General features: G+C 36.2%; 1 protein-coding gene across 3 annotated transcripts in view; it reads right to left on the bottom strand.

Moving 5' to 3' along the window:
- Positions 1-4,898: 4,898 nt before the first annotated feature.
- The window catches only part of DTWD2 (DTW domain containing 2), a 96,695-nt gene continuing 77,397 nt past the window's right edge, over positions 4,899-24,196 (bottom strand). For 2 of the 3 annotated variants that reach the window (XM_072860452.1, XM_072860454.1), the window contains 2 exons: positions 11,968-12,096; positions 4,899-7,547 (listed from right to left, as the gene is read on the bottom strand). In XM_072860452.1, the coding sequence (XP_072716553.1) occupies positions 7,377-7,547; positions 11,968-12,096 (300 nt within the window). In that variant the 3' untranslated portion in view covers positions 4,899-7,376. The remainder of the gene's footprint in view (positions 7,548-11,967; positions 12,097-24,196) is intronic. The other variant, XM_072860453.1, reaches the window with a different exon arrangement.

Below are 24,196 nucleotides of genomic sequence, written 5' to 3'. Positions count from 1 at the left end.
AACATTTTGAGATAAATACAATTTGATATAAATTACTACCTGCCAAACACCTACTTCTAGGAACTAGTAATTTTCTCAAAATAAAGGAACTAGTATGACTGTAACTTTAGATGTAACTTATAAAGGGGATGAAAATCAGCTGTTGCCATTGAATAGACACAATTCATACAATTATTTCAGGATGCTGATGTTTCATTATGAAAGCTGAAGACATACAAAGCGCTGTAATACTGCAACTAGGTTTCCATCTATAGTTGCTTCAGGAATTTTGGAGGCAGAATATACTCAGTATTTTGCAGGCAAAACATTGAAGCTAACTGTAAAACTTGCAGTGAATTCAATCCAAAACACAAAAATTTCATCCAAAGCTTCATAAAGGCAAAGTTCATACCTCTGCAAAGGGCACTACAAGACCTTTTTTTAGAATTTCAATAGAATATAAAGATGAAGACTGAGTTAGTTCTCTGAAAGGTTATAGCATTCACCTTGCAATTTCTCCCACATTCCTAGGAAGTCAGAGAAGATGCAAATTACAGGGTCTAAACTCTCCAATTCTTTAACTCATACCTCTCTCCACATCCAATCCAATTCCTCCAATAATTTCTTCCCTGCTCCTGAATTTTAGAGCTACCTCGAAAAAAAACAAACAAAACCAGAAACACCCGATTTCCTGCCCCCAAACTTTGTTATCACTGTGAATTAGGTATCATTTTCTCATATACACACTATGAAAACAACAGTAATTCAAATCAGTTTATGTCTGAGGTAAACAATGCTGCCAGGTAAGCGAATGCTTCTTTTGTTTAATTTTTAAATACACTTAAGTTCCTCTTGCTGTAAAGCCTTAAAAAACTTAAAAGAGGACATATCCTAAAGAAAAGGCTGCATCCATCCACAGATTCACTTTTATAGTGGTAATATACACTGTTACAACAATTTCGAGCTATATAATAGTCATCCCCCTTTCCCTCTGTCTTTGAAATGATACATGCCTCTAGAGGTAGAGAGAAGGAACTGTTCTTCCATTCCCTTGAACAGAAGGGCTGTGATTTCCCTTGCATCTTGTGAAGGGCACATAAGTGAGGACCTCCCGTTACCTGCTCCTAGGCAAGGTGTAAAATCTGGTCCTTAAAAGTTTGCTTTCATATTTGGTCCTTTATCATTGGACAAATATTGACTTTTTATTTCTTCCATTTCAAATAAACCCCTAGTGAACGGTAACTGCAACAGAAATTTACGTTCACACCATGTTCTCCTTCCTCATATCAAAAGTACATAATGCCCCAACAGTGCCGGAACAGCTCTGCAAAATATCATCAGCAACTCCACAGTGACGACGGGGTGAAAAAGGAAACATGACTGCTGACTGAACAGAGAGGCAGGGATGATTTAGTTTTGCAGGCGGAGATGTAAGTTCAGCCTGCACAGCTAAAGAATGTGAAACTCTTGCTGATCACAGGGAGACCAGCAGCACAGATCCCAGAGTGGGGAACTGCTGTCTGTCTGGGGGGAGACAGGTGAACAAAGCCAAGCCGAACAAGACTCTCACAACTGTTTCAAGATTAACCGAAGTACATATTTTGTCTACTACAAACGCCTGCTCAAAGAAAAAGAGAAAGAAAATGCTTTGAATAAGGCAAGAGTCACAAACTGTAAAAATGTTCAATTTTTTTGGTTAACACCTGACTACCAGCACTTTCCATTAACAAATCCATTATTGATACAATCCAGAATGAAGCAGAATGACCAGTAAGATTCCGGTTCTGCATAACTTCATTACACTCAAATGGAAAAAAACATAGACACTAGTCCATAGACACTCTCAGTGAAAAAGAAAATCCACATACCCTTTCTAGAGAAAATTATATAAATTATCTTTTCATCTAAACTTAGTATTCCTTACAATACCGATTCCACATTTAGCATACACCAGCACATCTAGCACTGACTCAAGCCATCCTATCTAATCCCTGAAAAGAATAGGGAACTTGATTTAGTGTAAAGAAAAAACCCTTAGAGTATAATAGAGTATAAAAAGCCTTAGAGTAAACCCTTCAAGTATAATAAAGTACCATAAGTTGATAAATTAATATATTACAGTATCACTTTTTCCTCATTACCTTCTGCTAGTAATTACAGAAAAGATTCAAATGTAATGTAAATTACCTGAATTCTGCAAATGCTTAATTGCAACCAGTATACGACCCATTTCTCAATACATCAATATAAAAATGTATAAAAAAAGCATATTAAAAAAGCCACTAGAAATTTACTATCACTTTTATCTACACATCTGAGATAGATACAAAAGGAAAACAAGGAACTAAAACCACTGACTTTTTTTCCATAGAAATTTAATTTTACTTTCAAAACCTATTTAAAAGGTGGTGATAACTTATAATAATTACTTATGCATTTTGTAAACACATGATCTATGTTACACGCATGTATATATGCAAATGGTTTATATATTATTAATTTGCCAAATATTCTAAGTTGCTCTCTTCCACTAACATACAGAGGAGTAGCTATGTCTTAAGATGCTTTAAATCTTTTTATATACTCCTTGATACACCTCTTTATTGAGAGTAAATCCTAGTATTCAAGCCCCAAAGAATCTTTCATATGCCAGATAAAGTCCCAGTTTCAGTTCAGCTATAAAGGCTAAAATATGTTACCTGTCCTTACAGACACAGTAGGCCACAGCATAGCATATGGTCTGTTACAGCTACTGAGGTTTTTAATTATTACTTACATAGGCAGAGAGAACAGTTCAGCTACTTCCAACTGAGCATCTGCTGCCTCTTACATCCATGACAGAAGATGTGCAGTGTGCATGGTCCAACCAGATCAAGTGTTGTATATACATCAACTTAAGCCATAACTGTACTGCAAACATTGCTGCCCCATAGGTATAGCAATTTTTCTGTTGCTTAGTGATAAAAGTACCTTATCACACAGAAAACTACTTAGCATCTTTTATGAAATACAAAGGGATCCAAAGAAATATTTAGTGAATCTTAAATCAGTAAAACAAAGCAGCTGCCTAGGATATACTCCACAAACAAGTCAAACTGTTAGGACAATCCTGGCATTAAGTGAACACCAAGCATAGCGATGAGTATCAAGCTTTATAGCAGCCATACCATAGCAACAGAACAACTTTTATCCAAGTCTCTTATTCAACTTCTTAAAACACAGACCTTTCTCTCCTTCTCCCCTCTTTACTTCCCCCTGCCATCTGTCCCCCACCACAAAAGGAGCAGCTCTCAGGACATGAAGTGCTGGGGCTTTGGAGGGATTGTGACAAGGGACACAAGGAACAAGCCTGGTAACTAAGTGTGTGTGGAAGTCCCTAAAGTGCAGGTTTTGTAGCAGGGAGATGAGGAACGGTTGCATGAGAACAGAACCAGCATTTTTGTTTTAGTACAACAATTTGGGGAAGGAGAACATGTGGGTGAGATACAGGATATTCAGATCATTACTCCTAGTAGGGCACTGAGCTGGAGATGCAGCGGTGGGGGATGCTAGAGCGTGGGAAGATGTGCATGTTTGTGGCATAGCAAACAGAAGTCGGCCACTACTGCAGAAAGAGAGGAGAGCTCTGAAATGGAAATGCTTGAGAAACTGCCACAGCACTTTAGTCTTCATGCAGGTTTCCATGGATAACAAAGGAACCTTTTTCTTCAAATCGCATAGGAAACGCCACATCTCTTCATTAACTGACTGAATGGTGTTAAGAAGGCACAAAAAAAGGACTGAGCTTACCTCTTTGTGATACCAGCACACGTGAACAAATTCAGTTCTGTAGAGATGGAGTGGCACATGATCACAGTAAATTAGATCTTTTATTGCTTTGAAGCAGAAACAAATATATAATTTATGTGCATTCATGTATGTAGGCATAATAAACACAAACCTCAGGAGAAAAGCATGAACCACTATCCCTTTTTAAAAGTTCAGGTTTTAGTTACATTTCAATACAAGCAGGGAAATTGTAGAAAATAATGCGGCATAAGCAATTTTTTATCTAATGTAACAGTTGAGAAGAAAACCCTTGGTCTTAAAATAATTTTGCCCCCTTTGAAGTCAGTTGAAAGTTTTATTTAAAGAAAAACTAATAAAAGAGTACTTTCTTGGTAGTATGGTAACACCATCTTCCATCTGGAATTCCAATGGGGTTATGAGGCAATGAAAGTAAAATCTTGAAGAAAAATAAATTTGTTTGTCCTGAGCATCTCTTCACTTTTAATTTGAAAGCTTTCTAAACAAAAGGTGTATGGAGGGTTGTGTTCTTCTTTTGAAAGATTTCTAGCTTTGACTTTTTTATTAGACTTTGTCTTACAGATTATGAAATCATGGAGACTTAACAACGCCCACCTTTATAAAATTTACATGTGTTCATGTGTCCAAAAGCCTGCTATCCATGTCACCAGTTCCCCAAAGCATGACATAGTGGCACACGGAAGGCAGATTTCATTTTGGTAGCAATACTTGGAAGTACAAAGTGGACAAGGACAAAGGACCAAACATCAGAAGCAAACACATTCCTTTTTTTTTTAATCAATATCTTGTTAGACTGGTGGGTTTGACTCATTAATCTTTTGGTAAGTGAAAAATGAAACAGATTGACCATTACAGCAAAAAATAAAATTGCAAATTAAACTCATTCTAATGAAAATGCTTGCAAAGACTGCTACTTCATCACGCACAACTTTCATCAAAAGAGTTTGGACTTCAGCGTACCCACCTCTTTGAGGTAATGTATTTAGAGGTAAATTCTGAATCCAAAAGACAAAACAAACAAACAAAAACCTAACTTTCTAAACTCTTCCTCTTATATTGTGTATATTTTTCAAGCCATGCAAGTTCCACCAAAAAAAGTAAAAAGAAAAAAGTATTGTATTTTGTGTTTAATAGCTTTGAACAAATCTGAAATTGAACTTCATATGACTGCTGTGTTGCATCTAAATTATCACTATATTATAGCTGAGATGGGACATACAAAAAGCTCAGAAAATAAAATGCCTGGAGGTTTGCAATGAAATGTTTTTTGTTTCTTCAGCAACTGCTGCATAGTGATTGATCTAGTACTGTACAACACAGGAAATTAGCAATTAAAGGCTTCCATGCATCCAGCATTAGACCCTACAAATCCTGTTAACCACAGGAGCAAAATTAGAAGAACAAGAGGAATCAACAAAACTAAAAAGTGCTTATTGTAAGATGTATGGAATTTGTCCTTTGCTGAAAAACATGAAAACCCTGCACAGATTGCACGCACAAGAGTATTTAATGTAGGATTATAACTCAATTAAGACAACTATTTCTCTGATCCTGTAATTCTAAGGCATTTTGCAGATGTCTGTGAATCCCAGGCTGTAATACAAATTTTTGTGCTCCATAATATAAACTCACATTTTATGAAAAGACACATTTAGCCTTCTGTCTAGGAAAATAATCTTCACAATGTAGGTCAAAAGATACATTACTGTTCTAGATGAATCTAAAATAAGGTAAACTAAATTAACATATACAACATTAAATTTGAACATCGTCCATATATGTAAATACGGCATTAACAGTAAAGCCTAACTGATACCCTTGTTTCCTTAAGGAATGCTTGGACCATGTCCCAGAGCACAGGGGAAACAGATTCCCCGCCCAGCACGAGCCTTGCCAGCCCCAGAACTGGAGGCAGTGTCATACACAAGGCTGCGCACGCAAGTTGCACAAGACTGCAACTTCAGACTCCAAGCCAGCCTGGAGATTGCGGCACTGCACTTTGCAACAGGAAGAAACATGCCCTTTCTCCGTTCCAACATGAACAAAAGTCCATCTACACCATCATTAATCACATGAGACTGTTTTGCTTCAGATTTGTCAAAACTAATTTCAGGTTTGCTGAATTTAGCAACAGATACAGGATTTATCTAGACTGGGAGAAGAGAAAAAGGTTATATAAACTGTGCTAACATAGCCAGACAAATTAAATTATTAATCCATGCCTAAACAAAAGGTCTTAGCTAATCTCTGACCTAATTTTGACCTCTCTTGTTAATTGCAGAAACGCTTTCAGTTAATATATTGGTTAGCTGTGTTTACACCCCCCACTTCCGTAGTTTCTTGCCGTGCAGCTCATAAATTAAAGACAAAATATCTTTTTCTAAAACTAATTAGTACCCAATTAGCTCCATGTTGTTACCTAGAGTGGAACCAATAGTAAAGACAAACATTAACCATTTTAATCTGTTTCATGAAGGAGGCATTTAAGAACATGAAGAAAGGAACATCAAAACCTTTATTTCAGTTTTTTTTCCTTCAGATCATAAAATATTACTTCACAAAGCTTGTAAAAATACCCAATTCTTCCACTTCTAGTGATTCCCATTAGAAAGAGGTACAGTTATATCGCTGTTAGAAGAGAAAACTAATTAAAGAACACATCTAAATCTAATGGATCTGCAATCATGTTAGTAGGTTGTATCCAGACATAATAATTTGTCATTGCATCATACTTCTCACAGGGCTGTTTACACTGGGCTTGTTTAATTCCTTTAGTATCACAATCATTGTATGTCAGGGTATGGGTATGATGTATCCATATCCATAAAATGTCCCCTTCTGCAGAAGAGAAGTTTTTGCTCAAGTAAAAGTGAAGCACCTGAGTTATAATTCCAAAATGCATTTCTCTACATTCACAGGTTTTTTTAAGTTGGAAGTGTTCAGGTTCTGGTAAAAACATATGTGGGCTTAATTTAAAAATTAAGTCTGGGAGATAAACTAAACCCAACTGCATTGTAAAATGTATATAAATTTACAAAAAGAAATTCTAATAATGTAAGAAATAAAAATCTCAGAGTTAAAAAGAACTATAAAAATAGCACACCTTATATTCATCTGAACTAAGTAATATAAGGAATTACAGTTTGAAAACCTACTCTAATTAGATACTGAAGTTAAAATGCTCAGCAGAAATTTAATATACTTTTAAATGCTGAAGCCTTACTGTTCCATTACATTCATTTTCCTTGTCTTTTCGTACTGATAAAAGCTTCGCCAAAGTAAATTTATCCAGACATACTGAGGATCATACTTGTCACCCAAGAGATAACATAACTCTAAATTATGCTCAGAGTTTTCTTTTTTTCTATAGGAAATAAGAATGATGTTCTATCATCTGAACAAAGGCACCTGGCCTACTGCAAGAATGAAAAAGCTTGTCCGTTACTGTTTGTCACATTGGTAGATAAACTTGCCTATGAAGGGCCTAAAAGTTGTTTTATTACAGTACAGTCAACTGTTTGGATCAAATCCAGATTCATATTAATTTGCTAGCTGCAAATAAATCCCATTGTACTATCAGTACAGTTTTCTTATATTTTAACATTATTCACCAAAAGCTCCATTCTTCTGAGTTTGCGCTTATTCTTTGGCATTGGCTTGTCATATAAGCCATTTCTGAGAAGATGCTCCTTGCTGTGATGGATCTGGGCACCATGCTGAAGCTGGAAAGAGCATAAAGCTTGAAGTGGACGGAGTATAGTCTGCAGAAAGATGAAGAGGTGGCGGGAGACAAAAAAACCAACCTTTTAGTAAGCTGTTTTAGGGACATCAATTATTCCAGGTTTTATATTCAAGGACTACTTAAAAATGCTGATAAAATATAATTTGGATGATAAATGCTGATAAAATGTAACCTTTGGAGACACAGAGGGCACAGCTGAATAAGAGATGTACTAAAAAGAAGCCACATAGCAGACATACAACCACCTACCTGCTGTCGTCCCTTACTCCTTCCTTGGACACACTCAATCCTGACTTCAGCCCCAGCTACATTACTCTAAGTTATGGCTTTAACTTGACCTTAGCAATGGACTACAATAAATTACTGTGGCTCAGCCAACAAGCTGTAATAAAATAAGTAACAATAACTAAGCTGTTTATGCTTGCATGAAAATACCTTGAGGCAGGGTTTTAGAAAGAGAGGAGGGACTCATGGTCAAGGCAGCTGGACTGCCGTCCTGGAGAGTAGACCGTATCCCTGCTTCTGCCCAGCAATATTACGTAGGACTAATGAAGCCACACAAACCAAATTTATCTCAAGTGGTTCCTAATTGTAGGTTCTTCATTTTCTGGTTGCCTGACTCAGTATCACAGGGCCTCATGTGCAAATGTGTAAAGCAATCACAAATGTAACTACAGTCAGCATGAGCTGAGTTTTTTACAAAGTAAAATGTGACTCTTCTGAGCACATAGGAAATCAAGTGACTTATACTGGGCATCAAAGTAAGTGCCCATTTTTAACTTCCATGGCTCTCGACTTCAATTTGCTATCTTATATGCTGGGAACAGCACTCATTTAATTCAGAGAGGGTATAAAAAAGCACATGAATGTTTATGAAGCTCTTGGCTACTGCAGCATTTATAGAAGCACCTTTGAGAAACTGATAATTTTGTCTTTGAAAAGTAGGCTGGGCCAATTCTGAGTGGTGGGGATAAAACAGAATACAGAACTGGGAATTTTAGACACTACCAAAACATTCACCCTGGACCTGAATAAGACAGAAGTCCTAATGAATGAAAAATATGCCAATGTTGTCCTAGCACACCAAAGGAAAAAGTAAATATACAAACTGCACTTTAATTTCAGTATTTCTAACTTTTCATGGGTTTAACTTCTACAATAAATAATTACCTTCTTTTAACATAAAAGCATACGATAGCCGCACTGTCATAAAAGATACACAAGTTTCTAGAAAAGTTTCTTTACACAGAGTTCCAATTTCTGAGCCATGTTTTCTTGTGTGGCCACACACTTTGTTCCAGTCTGCTTCTAAATGCAATTGATTCAATGTTGAGGTGACTCTATCGTGTCACAGAGGCAGACATGGCATACCCTACACTATGCCAACAGTAGAAGAGATTTTTGACCTGGGAAGCTTTTTTAGTAGGTGGAAGTCAAGCACCAAAATATGCATTATCTGGAGAGGGATATGAGCATCCCAGGGTGGACACTAGAATGTACAGAATACATAGATGGCCTTTAAATCTCTTTCACAGACCCTTCTGTACTACATTCTGGGCACACAGTCAGATTGCAGACTTAGGTCTATGTTGTGAAACTACTTGCAGGTCCTTTTCAAAAGGCTTATTAAATTGGTATTACTAATGTCAGCAACAAAAGATTAAGAAGGACATTATCTTAATAACGTCTTCCATCACAGACTAGTGGGATCACAACTTGCAAGGAAAAGGCTAATGTCCAATTAGTATTCTTTGACCTGGGATAAACTTAAACTGGGATAAACTTAAACTCAAGAACTGTTAAGTCCCAAATTCCTCCAATGACACGTAAGAGTTGTGAGCTGGCTGGTAGGAAGACATAACCCAGTGGGTTGCATTCCATGGCTGCAGGAGTGTGGGAGGTCAGAGGGACAGGCTTACAAAAGCATTTTATCTTTGAGCTAGCTGTGAGGGGGTCTTCAGATCATCTCTGCCATCCAGTTGTTGCAGAAAACAACTTACTACTTTCCATGCAGTAATATACTCAATTGCCTGTTTCCAACTGGATCAGCTTTTGGGTTTCTGAGAGTCAAAGCTCACCTTGCTGTGCTTTGACTTCCAAGAATCATTTAAAAATAAGGATCTATTAAAAAAGATAATGGTTATTTGACTCCAGTAAATATTCCAAGACCAACACATGCTAAAAAGGAAATGAATCCTACCTGACTGCTAACTAAATTAAACTTTTTAGAGTCTAGCACCAGTTATTCTGAATGACATTTGTTAGCCCAGTAATTTTAAATTCACATCTTAACTGAAGAAGTTAACCATAAATGTAAAAGTAGTTAAATACTTTAATATCCTACATAAGAGAGACAGAAACTTTACTGATACTAATCTCCAAATTTTCTTAAGTTTCTCACATCTTGGAAATACTTTTCCTTTTTAATAAGTTGTATCCAAAGGTATTTTACAAATTCCCAAGAGCCTCAACTATAGTACCTGAAGTAATACTATTCCCCACTATTAGAATATGAAGAGACTGGTGAAAATATCTGAATGTTTCTATGACAATTTTGTTCTCAACTGAAGTAAAAAAACATTTTAAGGCACGCATACATATACATCGCCTCCCAACATCTATTATAGGATGTACAATTTAAAATTAATAAACTCTCCTGACTTTAAGTGGCTTCAGCTTTTATCTACCATTAGGAAAAAGCACAAGAAAGTCAATGGCACAAATCCTTCGAGACCCAGCACAAAAATTTCATTCCAAACACTGCTTGCCACATTATTCTGTACCAATGAATCACTGATCAACTAAATAATCACCATGCTTTTCTGGCTTCATGAAAATTAGACAACAGAGTGGTTATAGGCTATAATCTCTGTCAAGTTTACTAATATCTTCCTTTCCTAGAAAACACTAATCATACTTCAGACTGAGCATAACTTCGGTAACATGAGAGTGCAACATGTAAATTCCATACATTACAGCAACTGAACAGTTGTTAACAGTTACCTGTTACTTACAGTTAATTAACATAGTACATAAACCAAAGTAGTAGTTAAGAAATAGTTAAGAAATACCCAATACAATAGTTAAGAAATACCCAAAAGAAAACAGTCTAAAAAAAGAAAATCAATCTAGCATGTTACATTTGTACAATTTAGTATATAACACGTGCCTGGTACACAGTCTATGTTTTGAAGTTTTGCAATAAGAAATGTCGAGTGACTTAGAAAAACACCACAGGAAGAGATAACTACAACAGTGCATCTCTGCACTATTTGCCCTGCAATATACGCAGTAGTACTTCTATTTGTTTTGGGGTAAATCCCCAACTGTCATCTCTACAGCTTTTTATTCTGCATTGTGGCAAACACAGCATATATTTGGTGCCTTATAAACCAATTTTTTTTAAAAAAAGTAATGTACAGGTGAAGAGAATCTGAGTCACTTATCATATTTAGAATTGCAGGAAGAAACGTGCAAGGAAGTAGTACAGGATGAGAGAATGTGATAGGAAAGAAGAATGAGGTAGAACGAAAGAAGGAACTGGACTGCTGAGTTAAATATGCATAAAAGGTACAAGAGAGAAACAATGAACAGAAAAGACAAATGGAAAAAAGAGGGAAGAAGAAAAGGGAGATTGAGTAACAAGTACAGGAAAAAGGGAACTCAAATCCTGAGACAAATGAACCTGAAGACTGCACGGTGAAAACTTGTAAAAGTGGTATTGGCTGGGGAAAGCACTAGACAACTAAAGAAAAGGAAGAAAAAAAAACCCAAGGAAAAAAGAGGAATTGAGGAGATGGGTTGGGGAGGTAGCACTTGTTTTCAATAACGAATCTATTACTCCAAACACAAAGTGGTCTACCAGGGTAAAACTGGTCTGTAAGATAAGTAGTCTGCATTCAGCCTCGATGGACATTGCAGCACCAGATACAATCTGTTACAGGACATGATCTGACCCTAACTGGTACTTTAAACATCATTAAAACAAGATTTTTAGCCCTGAATCTTGCCCAGATTTATCTTCAGACAACTCTTTGTGGCAAAAGAGACAATCTAATTCCATTATGATACAGAACAAAAAATACCGTACTAGAATTTAACATACTGAAAAGAGGAATAGCAAAACAATCATTCAAGACCTTTGTATCTAACAAGTTCCCTCAGCAATCTGACAGCAATGTTGAATAAAGAATAGGAAAACTATAGAGACTTTTGGAACATGACAAGAAAGAGTCACTGTAATGTGAACATACTAGAGTTAATAAATATCTGAAGAAAAATAGTTTCTATTGGTGCATTCTTGTTTTAGTTTGCTCGGCAACAAAACCATTACAATGTTGTTGAGATTTTGACTGTCAAATGTGACATTAATGGCTAAGTACCTCCACTGTCCCACTACTATTCATAAAAGAAAAACTTAGGTGTTTAAAATTACGTACCTCTTGTATACTCTTATTTTTTTCCATGATAGTAAGAGCAACAGCTGCACATTCAAGTGTAGACAAACAGGTGTTTGTTGGCTGTGTACGAATTACATATTGACTTGAAATGTTGGTTTTTAACTGCACCTGAAAAATAGCAAACTCTACTAAAATAAACAGGTCAGTATAGAAAACAAGATACTTCCTCCCTACACTAAGCAAAACAGAACCCCTTCCCCTCTTGTGGTCAGTTGCTTTCTTTCCTTTTTGCTGTTTTGTCTCCCAGTAGCCCCTGACCTTACTCTACCATTAAGTATAATACTATAATACCCGTGAGTTGCTGTCAGAGACAAGAACTGCACATTTGTTACTGTACAAACCTGTAAAGAAAATACAATTGTTTGTTAGAGAAAGACTGAGTGAAATTTTAGCAACCAATTTCAGTTGCCATAGGTACAAAAAAAAAAATTATTCACCTATGCTTGTTTTACTGCACACTCTAAACACACAAACGATCCCATACAATGTACAATGATTGTACAGTCACAGACACTATTTACCTTGGTTAAATATTATTTGTCAAGTTCTGAATGAAAGACTTCTAGAAACTACATTTATTCATATCATGTACTAGGTCAATGGTTAGAACTATTTGCTTACCTAAATCATGTTTCAAAATTATTTATTAGCTCTGCCTCAAGTGATAACCACTCTATACTATCTCACAAGTTAAAGGTTTTTAAGGAAAATAAATTTAATTCAACCACTACACTGCCTATCAGCTCCAAAAGCTTTTAGTGAGTTTATAAACAGCAGTTGAAACATCATAGAATTTACATTGTTAGACTTTGTGTGAAAATTCAGATATTATTCCTTTGTTCCTAAAATTTCCATCTCCACATATGTTTAAAATAGAATTTGCCAAACAAGTTAATGTTTTAGCAACACTGTCGCTATTCTTAACCAAAAATTATCAGTTCCTTTTCCAAAAAATTGTAGTACAGTACAATAAACCCTAAGGAATTATTATAAAACAGCAAGTCAATTTTCTTTATTTTTTAATCTCATCCCAGCAATTGCCTTTTATTTTTCCTTCTTCTCGAAAAAATGAATGACTGCTCCCCATGACCATCATAACATTGCTCACATTCTGCTTGCCAGAGGTTTTTCAGCATTCCTCACTTCATTCAGTATTTTCCCTCCTCACTTTTCCCATTTTTGCTTTTGTTTGTAACACTTCATTTTCTTTCATCTCTTTTACATGCAGTCACCCACTCTTAAAAGTTCAAGGTACCTCGTTCATAAAAGGGAAACTCCAAGCTGCTGAAGAAACATGAATAAATAAGATCAAATTCCAATGCTTTACCTGATCCCAACGTAATAGGAATTAAAAATAAATAAATAAAAAGAAGGCAACAAGAGAAGAGGAAAGTCATTCTGGAAACAACAGATAAGTTAGCTATAGCGGTTCAATATATAACTCAAATATAGGAAAAGACAGAAAAATGTACCTTTGTGACAGAAGGTCCTAACTTGTTTATCACAGGAACCTTTTTAAAAAAAAATGCTAGTCTTTTTATTGGGTAGGCTTGAAGGACCAAAACATTCCCATTTCAGAATGTTTTAAAAGTTTCCAGCAAGGATTGTTTAGATAGTTTGGAGAGATCACTTGCAGCAGCACCGGTGGTCTCAAAGCACATATAAATGTATCTTTCCTGAACATACTTACTATTCTTAGATAATTGAAAGTAATGGTTACAGGTGACAATATACTGAGTTATCTCCTGCAAAGTGAATGGCCATCTCCACTCAAAACTCATTTTCATTTTCTGCAGCTACTCAGCATATTTCTGCAAATGAATTGGCACAATGTATGACAAATTATTCAATGAATGCCTATTACTTACGATAAAGTCAAATGTGATATTTTATATTTAAAGCCAAGATAGCTGAAGTAATTCATTATTCTATGTCTGCAAACTCAGGGTCTTTAGTCTCTAGCTGTGTACTCTGACTGTCAAAAGAAAAGAATTTATACCTAGCACCTCATTAGCAGATTATGCTTGCTATTACACTATACTGGAAGCCTATCATACGATCTTTAATTTATAGTCATACTATAGAATTTTGATCTACTGTATGAAAGATGTTAACAATTACTTGGATATTCAACAGCAAATTCAGTCCGCATGCTGAGGAACATATCCAGGGCAGGTTCAAGAATGAAGCTAGTGGATACATACTAGCCTTTATCAACTACTTTCTTCAATTTGGTATTGAAAAATCAAAAAGAGAATAAATTGATTTAGAAGCCAAAATGTAGAATTTGGACATCAGTGTATGTAATGAAATACAAAAGAAAATTAAAATGAAATTAATATTTTCATTTGTTCTTCCTCAAGGTTTGCTTTGTTTTTATGCTCCCTTTACTGGGACCATGTATGGATCACCATCATGACAGAGTAGGAAGGCCAGTTACTTCAAGTATACAGAGATATATGCCGCAGGCAGGGAGATTTTAGTCCCTGCTTAGCAATTCCTAGATAAGTATTAAAAACCAGGGTAAACTCAGTCCATTATTTATCCAGCATGTACCCTGAGCAGCAGAGCAGAAACATATCCATGCTTTTTCGCAACAGCTGATAGCCACGTTCTTCACAGATTCTCTCTACAGAGCTTGAGAGAAACCACCTCATGGACTACCTGCAGGCACACTGGCTTCCCCCTCCTCAAACACAGACAACAGTGCCTTAAGGCTTTTTTTGTAGGAGCTGGGAATAGTTCTGTCTGCTGATTTCTATACTTCATTTCTTGGGGCTCATGCTGAAAAACTTTTAAGATCATCAGCATTCCAGAGAAAGGAAAATTATTCATAATTGCAAGACAACTGCTATGGAAGAAAAGCAGCCTGCACTCCACCTTACACTGTGGAGCCAAAAAGTCTGTAAGTGCAGCTCGCAAACAGCTGACACTGTGCAAAAAGGCAACTTTCTATTTCTAATAGCAACAACAGCAGCAACCAAATTTCTTCTTTCCTGGGAAGAATGAGAGAGGATGGAAAAAAGTGGTCCCCATCCATTTTTCTGAAAAATTACATATTCACTGGGATGAGATGAAAATACCACACACAGACAGCAGAGTGGTGGAGATCAGAGGAAGAATACCTGACCAGGATAACCTCCTGCTACAGTTTGTCTCTTAGGCCTCTTTCAACAAACATGCATTTTACCCTACTCTTTACTCCAGAGAGGTACAGTATCTAAGTAAGAGATCCTTAGTCACCTGAAATACAGTCAGGGTAGCCTTTGTCTATCACAAATTGGATAGACTCACTAAATGACTGATTGTCTATCAGAAACTAGGTACACCCACTGAATGAAGAAAACACACAATGAAGAGCTCTATCAACTTAGAGCATAAACTGAATGGTAAGACAGAGCCAAAACAATATAGAAACCAAAATGAATTAATATAGTTAGTACATATTTCAGACATGGGAAGAATATCTTATTGAAAAAAACTGCCTAGATATATGAAATATTTACTGTTCTGAAATGTGATTGGGTAGGAGGACAACTTCTCTCATTTTCAGCCAACAGGTCTAAAACTTGCCTTGCCTTTTGTGGAGTTAATAGTTTCAGGTAGGATATTGCAACAGTCTCATCAAAGCTTCTGCACTACCTAGATGGATTAATTCTTTGTCTATCACCTGCGTATCTCAAATGCAGCTGAACAAGCTTAATTCAAAGTTACAGAAAAGTTCCTCCACAGTTAATGTAAACAAAATCAGATCATCTATCCCTTACATTATACTTCAAAAACTCAGAATGAGTATACATAAATACCCTATTTAAGTACATTTCAAAACAACAATCATGATACTTTATAACCACTTCTCCATAAAATGATAAAGATACCATGATACAACAATTTACTTTTTTTTTAGCTGTCAAAGTAATTTGCAAATCATATGCACACTTTGGAATAATTTCAGTTACTAACAAAATACAGCAATGTCAAGTTGAAAAAACAGCAGCCTATTTAACACCACTCACTAAAATAAACAATAGCGTAAGACAGAAGATGAAAACTATCTCAACCAATTCAAACTAGAGAGAGGAATTTAGATAAGCTGAGCAATTACTCACTGGAATTTAGCCAAGACACTGAAATTAGTGCATCTATTCTCTTCCTAAGTCCAAGGGAGTTTGGGGGCTTAGTTTCCAAGCCATCAGCAGCATGAAGCAACACATACAATCAAGTTTCATTTCTATGTGTAACTCAAGACCCAGCGTTTCCAAAAGCCTGAATGTCAGCAATTCTCACAAACTGTTACATTTACTTAATAAACACTGGCTTCTCTGCCAATGCACCACCCTCTTAGCAAATGCTACAGCCTTTGAGCATTTACAACAGATTTGAACCACAGTAAAAATAGTGACCCTTCAGTATTTCTCAGGGGTGAGTTCTTCTTCCATGGCCCTCTTTGGAGATGCCCCAGGCACATGATGACCCAGCTGATCCTGTTCAGCTGTTCAGAACTGATGGAAGCAAAAGTGTTGCCTTGACGGGGTCGAAGACCTGCTGTTTGAAATTTTAAAAATTTCAGTCAGTGTCTTAAAGTGTCTAAAGACACCTTAAGTGTCTAAAGACAGGCAACTGATTTCTGCTCTTACTTTAAATATTAGGCCTGGAGCTCTTGCAAGAAAGCTCCAAGTGCTGTCTACAGGCCTCTCCTTAATGTCAATATGCTTATCTTTTTACCTTTTCTATGCCATTTTCTTCATCATTACTCTTACTAGCTTTACCCTCCAAACAGAATCCAGCATTATACAAAATTGTATTTGGAAAATAGTGCATCCCCTAGAACACAGAAAGGCTATGAAGTTAGTACACCTCTGTCACAAGGCACGCTCAACAATTCTTGATTTTGTCTGTCCTGTTTTCTGCAATTAGACTACAGGCACCTCAAAAGAGGCAGAGGAACAACATATCCTTCTGTGGCTTCTATGAAAACCCTACCACTTATTTTAAGATCCCCTCCTCTTTTACTTATGTTGATAGTGTCCTTATAAAATCTGAATTTCTGTTTGGGAATTAATTTGCTCAACTCTCAGAGAATGAAGGAAGCAAGTACCATCCAGCATCCTGCTTAACATAGGTTGTAGTTACTGTTCATATGTACTGTTGCTTTAATAAATATCTTCCAGAAAAAAATACTATAAGCCATTTTTTTTAAAGGAACTCAAAAGGCACAAAAAAACCCAGAAAGAGTACAACCGCATCCTGCCATCTCGCCCATCATTCTAGAAACTAAGAAAAGATTGTTTTTAAGGTGCTGGAGAGGAAGAGCGTTCTCTGTGTGCTACTGCACCACCAACCTCAGACAGAAAAGAGAGTCAGGCATGGGAAAGTTCTTTCACTCAGTATCCAGTTCGCACAAGCACCTTTTAACTGTAAGCCAAAACAAACTATTTTCTACATCTTACAGAAATTTCATGCCGTTAAATAAAATTACCTTCATGACAGAGAAGATAGCCTGAGTAAATTTAGTCTCAGCATGCTACTGAAATTTAAATCAGGAATATAAATAAGTTATTTTGTTCACAATCTTGGCTTTAATTTAAAGGGACATCTTAAGAGCACTCTGTTTCTAAATACTGGCGGGAATAACTGCCATGCAACTGTCACAAATGGATAGCCTGAAAGACTACACAGATGTCACAAAAACCTCTGTCCACTTTGCATGTCTTTTGAGTGAATATTTAGGCATATCCATGACATTCCTGTGTATGTTCCGCGTAAATGGTGAAACAAGTCATAGATTATACTGTGACTTTCAGGTAAACTTGAAGAAATTTGTTCAATTTCTACGAAGTGATAAGATATTTTGCACGTTGTCTCAGACAATTTCCAATGAACCCCCAAACCTTTCTCTTCGGGTATCCCACAAACCCTTCCTCTCAGGCATTTTATGGTGTCAGGTTAGACTCCAGAGTCTTATCAGTACAACAAGCCTCAGGATATCTCACTGCTGCTGTGATGGGAACTGTGGTAAATATGTAATATCCCATCTTTGCAAGAGAAGCATAATTGCTTCTGCTGAACAGTGACTGTGTGTAGGTTCTATCTACTTACGCTCCTTTCAGCCTGTGCAGAAGAACCTGAATTTGGAGTTGCAATTCAGATTAGCTCTTTCGCAGGTCAAAAGCAGAAGCCTTCTTACACCCTTACAAAACGCACCTGTGTAAGCAGTGCCCAGAACTTCTTTCATCAAACATGTCATTAATGTATGAAAATACATTAAACTTCTATGCACTTTCAAGAATGCCCTTTCTTTGCTTCTGGAACCAAAACAATTTAAGAACCAGATTTTACCGCTGTGGGGTATTACATGCTAAAGACAAATGGTCCAGAAGAAATCAGTAGAGCTACTCACTGAATGACTTTATGTTTAACATCTGAATATAATCCTACATGATGTTTCTTTGTTACATGACTATGTGAAATGACACCTCTTTTAAAAACATCACCTCTGTATTTCATTATGTCTCTTTCCTGTTACTGTATAAATAATTTTGAAAGAAAATAAATATCCTGTAATTTGATATATAAAAAATATTTGAGAATGCCAGAAGTACACTCTGGGAAAAAAATACTTTTTAGTGTTTCACAATATTCTGACCTTTCTTTTAAAATATCTTTTAAATGAGGAAAAGTACAGAGTATTTCTCTACTGTGTTCCTTGCTTTCATTTTCAGACATAGTTGATTGACAGGAAGAGAAATTAAATTGCAAAAGGAATGTGCCCTTCACAGACAGAGATTCTTACATCACATTCCTACAGAAAATTTTTTGGGGAAAAAAAAACAAAAGAAAAGAAAAAGAAATTTGGCAAAAAACCGTGCACAAGTATATGCACTTTCTCCACCCCACCCCTGCCAAATTTTGTTTTTAGAGTGTTCCTACAGTGCTTCAGCCAAATTTGTTCAATAGAGATTCTTTCCCAAGAGCTGGGCAAGGAAGCAATGAACATAAAAAGGAAATGTTGCCCTTAAAAATAAATCAGAATAAACGCGAAGCTCTTATGATTGTACAAGATAACATTACATTTTCCACACGTAAAAAATTGTGGTAAATGAACCAGGGCAGAAAAAAACACTGTAAACAAAAAACATTACCAATAGCATCATTTATCTGCAGAAGACAAGTTTATCACATAGCAAGCTTCTCACTTTGTAATTTAGCTTGTGTAAAGACTGAAGAATTTGATACATAAACATGAAACCTCCATTATTAAATAGTTAAAAGAACTGCAAGCTAAATACCTACTGAAGTTAAAAAACAGCAACCAAAATAGATACCTCACTTCTCTAAATATATCTGTAATCCAATCTATATGTGTATATTGATCATCTTTACACATGATACTGTATGAAGTTAAGGTAAAATTCAGGTTCCAAAGCACAATTTTTCTTGCAGGAAAACCTGGTAATTCAAAGTACTTAGTACCATGTATGCAGATTGTTTTGAGAAAGTCCAACAGCTACCTAATAATTCCTTAGGCTACATATTTCTCTCTTTAATGCACTATGAAATCAAAGATCTACACAAAAACATGGAATAGTTTGCAGTGGCCTCCTTAGCACTTCATTTGTTTTATACAACTATTTACAACAGGCCTTTCTTCTGCCTATAATTTCTGAAGTGTTTTTGCTCAGGAATCTCATTACAGTTTCTGTAACAACTCAAATGTTTAGCATCTTCTCAAAGATGCTAAGAGAATTCAACAGTTTAGCACTTGTCACATCTTGCAAAGTCAAATAAAATTGTCTCCTCTTTATTTGTCAAATAAGGTAGTAGAAACACCTGCAAACTTTAGAAAGTATCACCAAAGTAAACAATGTTTTTGAAAGTTATTTCAGATGCCTATGCCTATCTGCATATCTTGAATCCTTAATGTTACATACAATATGGAAGAGGTAAAATTATGGAATCACAATGTTTCAAACTATTTCCCATTATGTTTGTCATGACTTACATGACGCGTGGAAAACATTTAGTATGAAATAAGTGTCCACCCCAAAGGAAGTCTGGAAAATAAACTTATGCCTACCTGGGAACCTCTTTTTTCAAAGAAGAAAAGAGGCTATTCAGGCCTATATTTAATAAATAAAATGTAAACAGCAAGTATATATATATAAAAAAAGAAGTAATTTCTTCGGTATTGCTGTTCTGCAGAAAGTAAGTATATAACTTACTAGATAAGTAACATGAACTTTTATATTAATGAAAATCGTCATCAGTAGAAGTTATCTAAAACAGCACTTTCTAAGGTGCCAAGACGAGGCTGCTGACAGTGACAGGTAAGTATCATCCTCCAGTGCTGGAAGGAGATTGAAGAAAGTTTGTATGCACGTATCCTGCTTTCCTGAACAATGAGACACTGAGTTTGATGTCAGGAAGTAAACTGAGCTCACTAAATCACAGTGCAACTTTAGGCAAGCCACCTTCCTTCTCTGAGCTCCAAGGTCTCTATCTGTAAGATGGTGTTTACCCAATGATGTAAAGCACTTTGGAGGCTGAGGTAACGGTTGATGGAGAACCAGCAGACAAATCAGAAACAGTAAGTGCTGTTACTCGAGATAAGAAGAAGAGCATCTTCCTTCTGATATTTTTGTGTGATATACTTCTAAAACAGCTATGGGAATGGCAAGGAGAAAAAAGCAAACAAGAATTACGCCAACCTTTCTTACGTATAGGGATAAAAGAAAATCAAGGTTCTCTTCACTATTTCCTTTGTGTTTCCTGTATGAATATTTACACAAGAAGCACTACAAAAAAAAAAAACAAACAGAAGGCCTTACTATCCTTAAAGAAAGTAAAATAGTATGGTCGACAGTTAAAATAGATAACTGAAATAAAGTCCAAGTGCAGACAAGCGGTAGTTCTAATCTAAAAGTAATAGTTCAAATTCCTGTAAAAGAAAGCAGCCTGAGGCTGACCCATATGGCTTACATAAAATTAAGAGCTAACAGACAGTGAAACTGTAAGGAAAGGAAAGTCCTAACAGCTATAGGCAAAACAGAAGATAGGACTGGCCTAGTTTGGACTATGTATTTTGCACAAATAATTGAAATACCATCTGGTTATGGTCTCAGGTTCTGAAACTGCAGGTTTTTACCTATAACTAAGGAATGACATAATACTGCCCTTATATTATATAAAAATAATTATATTTAAGTGCGAGTCATACAGGGCATGCCTGGCACTTCATAAAATGACTACGTATTTTTAGTTAATTTCCATGCATTGTAATTTTTTGTATTTAGAGAAAAAAAGAAGCAGAAATTATTTCTCATAATATCTCTCTTGCTCTGCTTACATTTCAAAAATTAATGTCAGGCAACAGATCAATATTTTATGCAGCACTATTCTTTTAATAATTAATACAACAGCAAAGTGCTGTAAGTAAATTCAGTCAGTGAGCAGTGTACAGATCTAGAGAATGGGGTCATGAAATGAAGGAAGAAAATTTAATTACGTGTATTGTCACAGCCATTTAACTTTAATTACCTGCAAATATCAGGAAATTGAAAAGGAAAATTAAATACCTCAGTGTCAAAAAGTAGCATCAACGAAATGACATTGTTCTTTGGAATCTACTGATTACTTTTGCTTTCTCTAGTTTCTTTTTTTCTTATTATATGTGAATAGTAGTAAGCACTTCCTTGGAAAGGGAAAAGGCAGTGGAAGAAGCTCCTGAGAAGAACTTTGGCAAGGGCAGAAGGGAACATGTAAAGAAAGACTAAAAGAAGGAAAAAGCCTTCAATTAACCTAGTTATTTGAAAGCAAGCTCAATCAAAATGAAAAATATTTCTAGTTTCCTTTTTACAAAGTGTTCATATCCCACAAGAACTTCAGCATGGGCACAATGGTACAAAACCTGCAATTGCTCCTGGATTGTTCTAGCAGCAGGATATTCAGATATTCAGCAAAGTATTTAACAATAATTACAAAAGAAATGGCAAAGAAATAAATTAAAAGCAAAGCTTCTGCCGAAGAGTGAAAATAACATACACTTGTGACATCTGGTAAATTACCTGAGACCTTTCAGTCACAAAGAAAATGTCACTGTATTAAGAGGTAATAAATACATACTTATGACCAGTAAAATGTCAAAGTGGATCAATGTCATTCAAATTAACCTAAATGTCAGAAGGACAGACTCCTGTTGATTGCTCAGCATCATATCTCAACTGTGCATGGCATCTTGAACCAAGGTAATTCCCAGTTCTATCCCTCTGATCTGAGTCTTCTTGAACAGCAACTTCTGCCAGTCCTAACATAAAACACTTTGTTCTTTAGGGTCCAAAATATTTCCTTGAGTGTTTCAGCTGTAATAAGATAAAAAACATTTACAGAACAAGTCAGTGAAAACTAGGTATTTTTCTTCCATTACTATGAAGACGCACGGTTGAATGCATACCACTTGCTGGGACCTACATTACTACAGTTTTCCCCACTGCAACCATTGTTGGCTGGCCTTCATTGCCTTGGCTTCTGATTTGCCTCCTGCCCACCTGCACCCCTGATTCATCACCGTACCTCTTTCCCTTGCAGAATTAAACAGGGCATTGTCCATTTACTTAGGTTCTATGGCAAAATTTGGTATTTAATCTCTCTCTTGTGCAAATTGGAAATTGTGACAAATGAAAACAGAGATAGGAAAACAGAAAGATAAAAGGGATGATAAAAGGGGACTGTAATAAAATGTATTTACTACTTGGCACTATTTATTATTTGGTCCTCATATATTCACTTGCCTAAGTCCCATAACTGTGTAGGATGAAAGAGCATATTTTTCTCTGCATCTTCTCAGCTCACTATTCAGTGAGATTTTATAAAAATAATTCAGAGGGCAAACATCAGACAAGGAATAAACTAAGGTACAGCCAGATGACAACAGTGGTTCCTGCTATCTTGCTTGCTCTTTTTTTCTGGGTGTTTTCTGTATGCAGATGAATGGATGTTTTTATATTTCTGTTCTTACATTAAATATAATCTTCTCTCAAGGTGTTCAGACAGTTGCCTATACATCTTAAACTGTATTACACTCATGTCTGTGAGCACTAACTATATTAGAAGGAAGTTTTTAACCTCCTCTAGAAGGAATTTATCTAAATGGCAGATTACTTTTTAGTATAGCTGTTTGCCCCAGCAAAGGAATTCTTCTGATTTTTGGACATGCTTTCAGAAACAGAGTGCTACTCCTTCTTTAATCCTCTAGGCTTGAAAATGGAAAATCCTCAAATAAAGTCTTATTATCTAAATATATCAGAGGACTAGACCACAACAAAACTCACTTTCTGTTAAAAAGCATCAATATAGCTATTCACACACCTTTAACCAGTACAGTTTGTCTATGAACTCATTCATAGACATTCTACCCATCATTACTGGAAAAATAACAGAATTAATTTCAGCTTCTGCTCAACTATGAATGCTGCCAATTTTGTATTGATAATTCTGGCATTGCTGCAAGTTCAGTTGCTGGCAGAAGACCCTACTGCCAACTACAATTCGCTGTCCTACACCTGTTGACACTTTTTCATTTTATCCTATCTGCCATACACTTTGCCTTAAACCAGATGGCATTTTATTATTTCCTGTCTAGCATTTAATCTCTCATCTTTCCCCATGGGCTTCTCCTACCTAGTAACTCCAGTAGCAACACTAGAATTGAAAAGCAGATGGATCCCTAAAGGAACAGCTTTTTAAATTTTTTCTGTTCTTTTAAACAAAAAGAGTGGCAAGAGCGTTTTGAGCCAGCTTGTTTGAACAAAGATCCCTTACCTTTGTTTTCCATACTCCAAGTGCAGTGCCTTCACTTCTTACTGCTGATACAGTGCTCAGTGAGGTCCTGCCAATAGTCTGAGCATCCCTTCACTGACTCCCACAGAAGGAGGATGAGAATGCTCTTCCAAAGAGTCCCAAGGATGAGAGCATTTCAAGCAAGTTGCTTGATAACACTCTCAGGCTCCCCTAAGCATCTGTGAACCCACAGTCACCCACCAGAGGCAGCACAGAAACAATGAAGTCAATCCATTAAGTGCTACTCACTTTGCACAGCATGAAGTTTTGACATGAACAACAAAGTAAATTGGCAAAGAATTCTTAAAGCAGATGGTGATGTGACTGACTTGGTGAAAGATCAAAACTCTGGAAACTCAGGCAGGAGTTTGTG

The sequence above is a fragment of the Ciconia boyciana genome, chromosome 4, assembly GCF_034638445.1.
Source record: "Ciconia boyciana chromosome 4, ASM3463844v1, whole genome shotgun sequence".
Taxonomy (NCBI): Eukaryota; Metazoa; Chordata; class Aves; order Ciconiiformes; family Ciconiidae; genus Ciconia; species Ciconia boyciana.
This window is presented reverse-complemented; position numbering and strand designations above follow the sequence as displayed.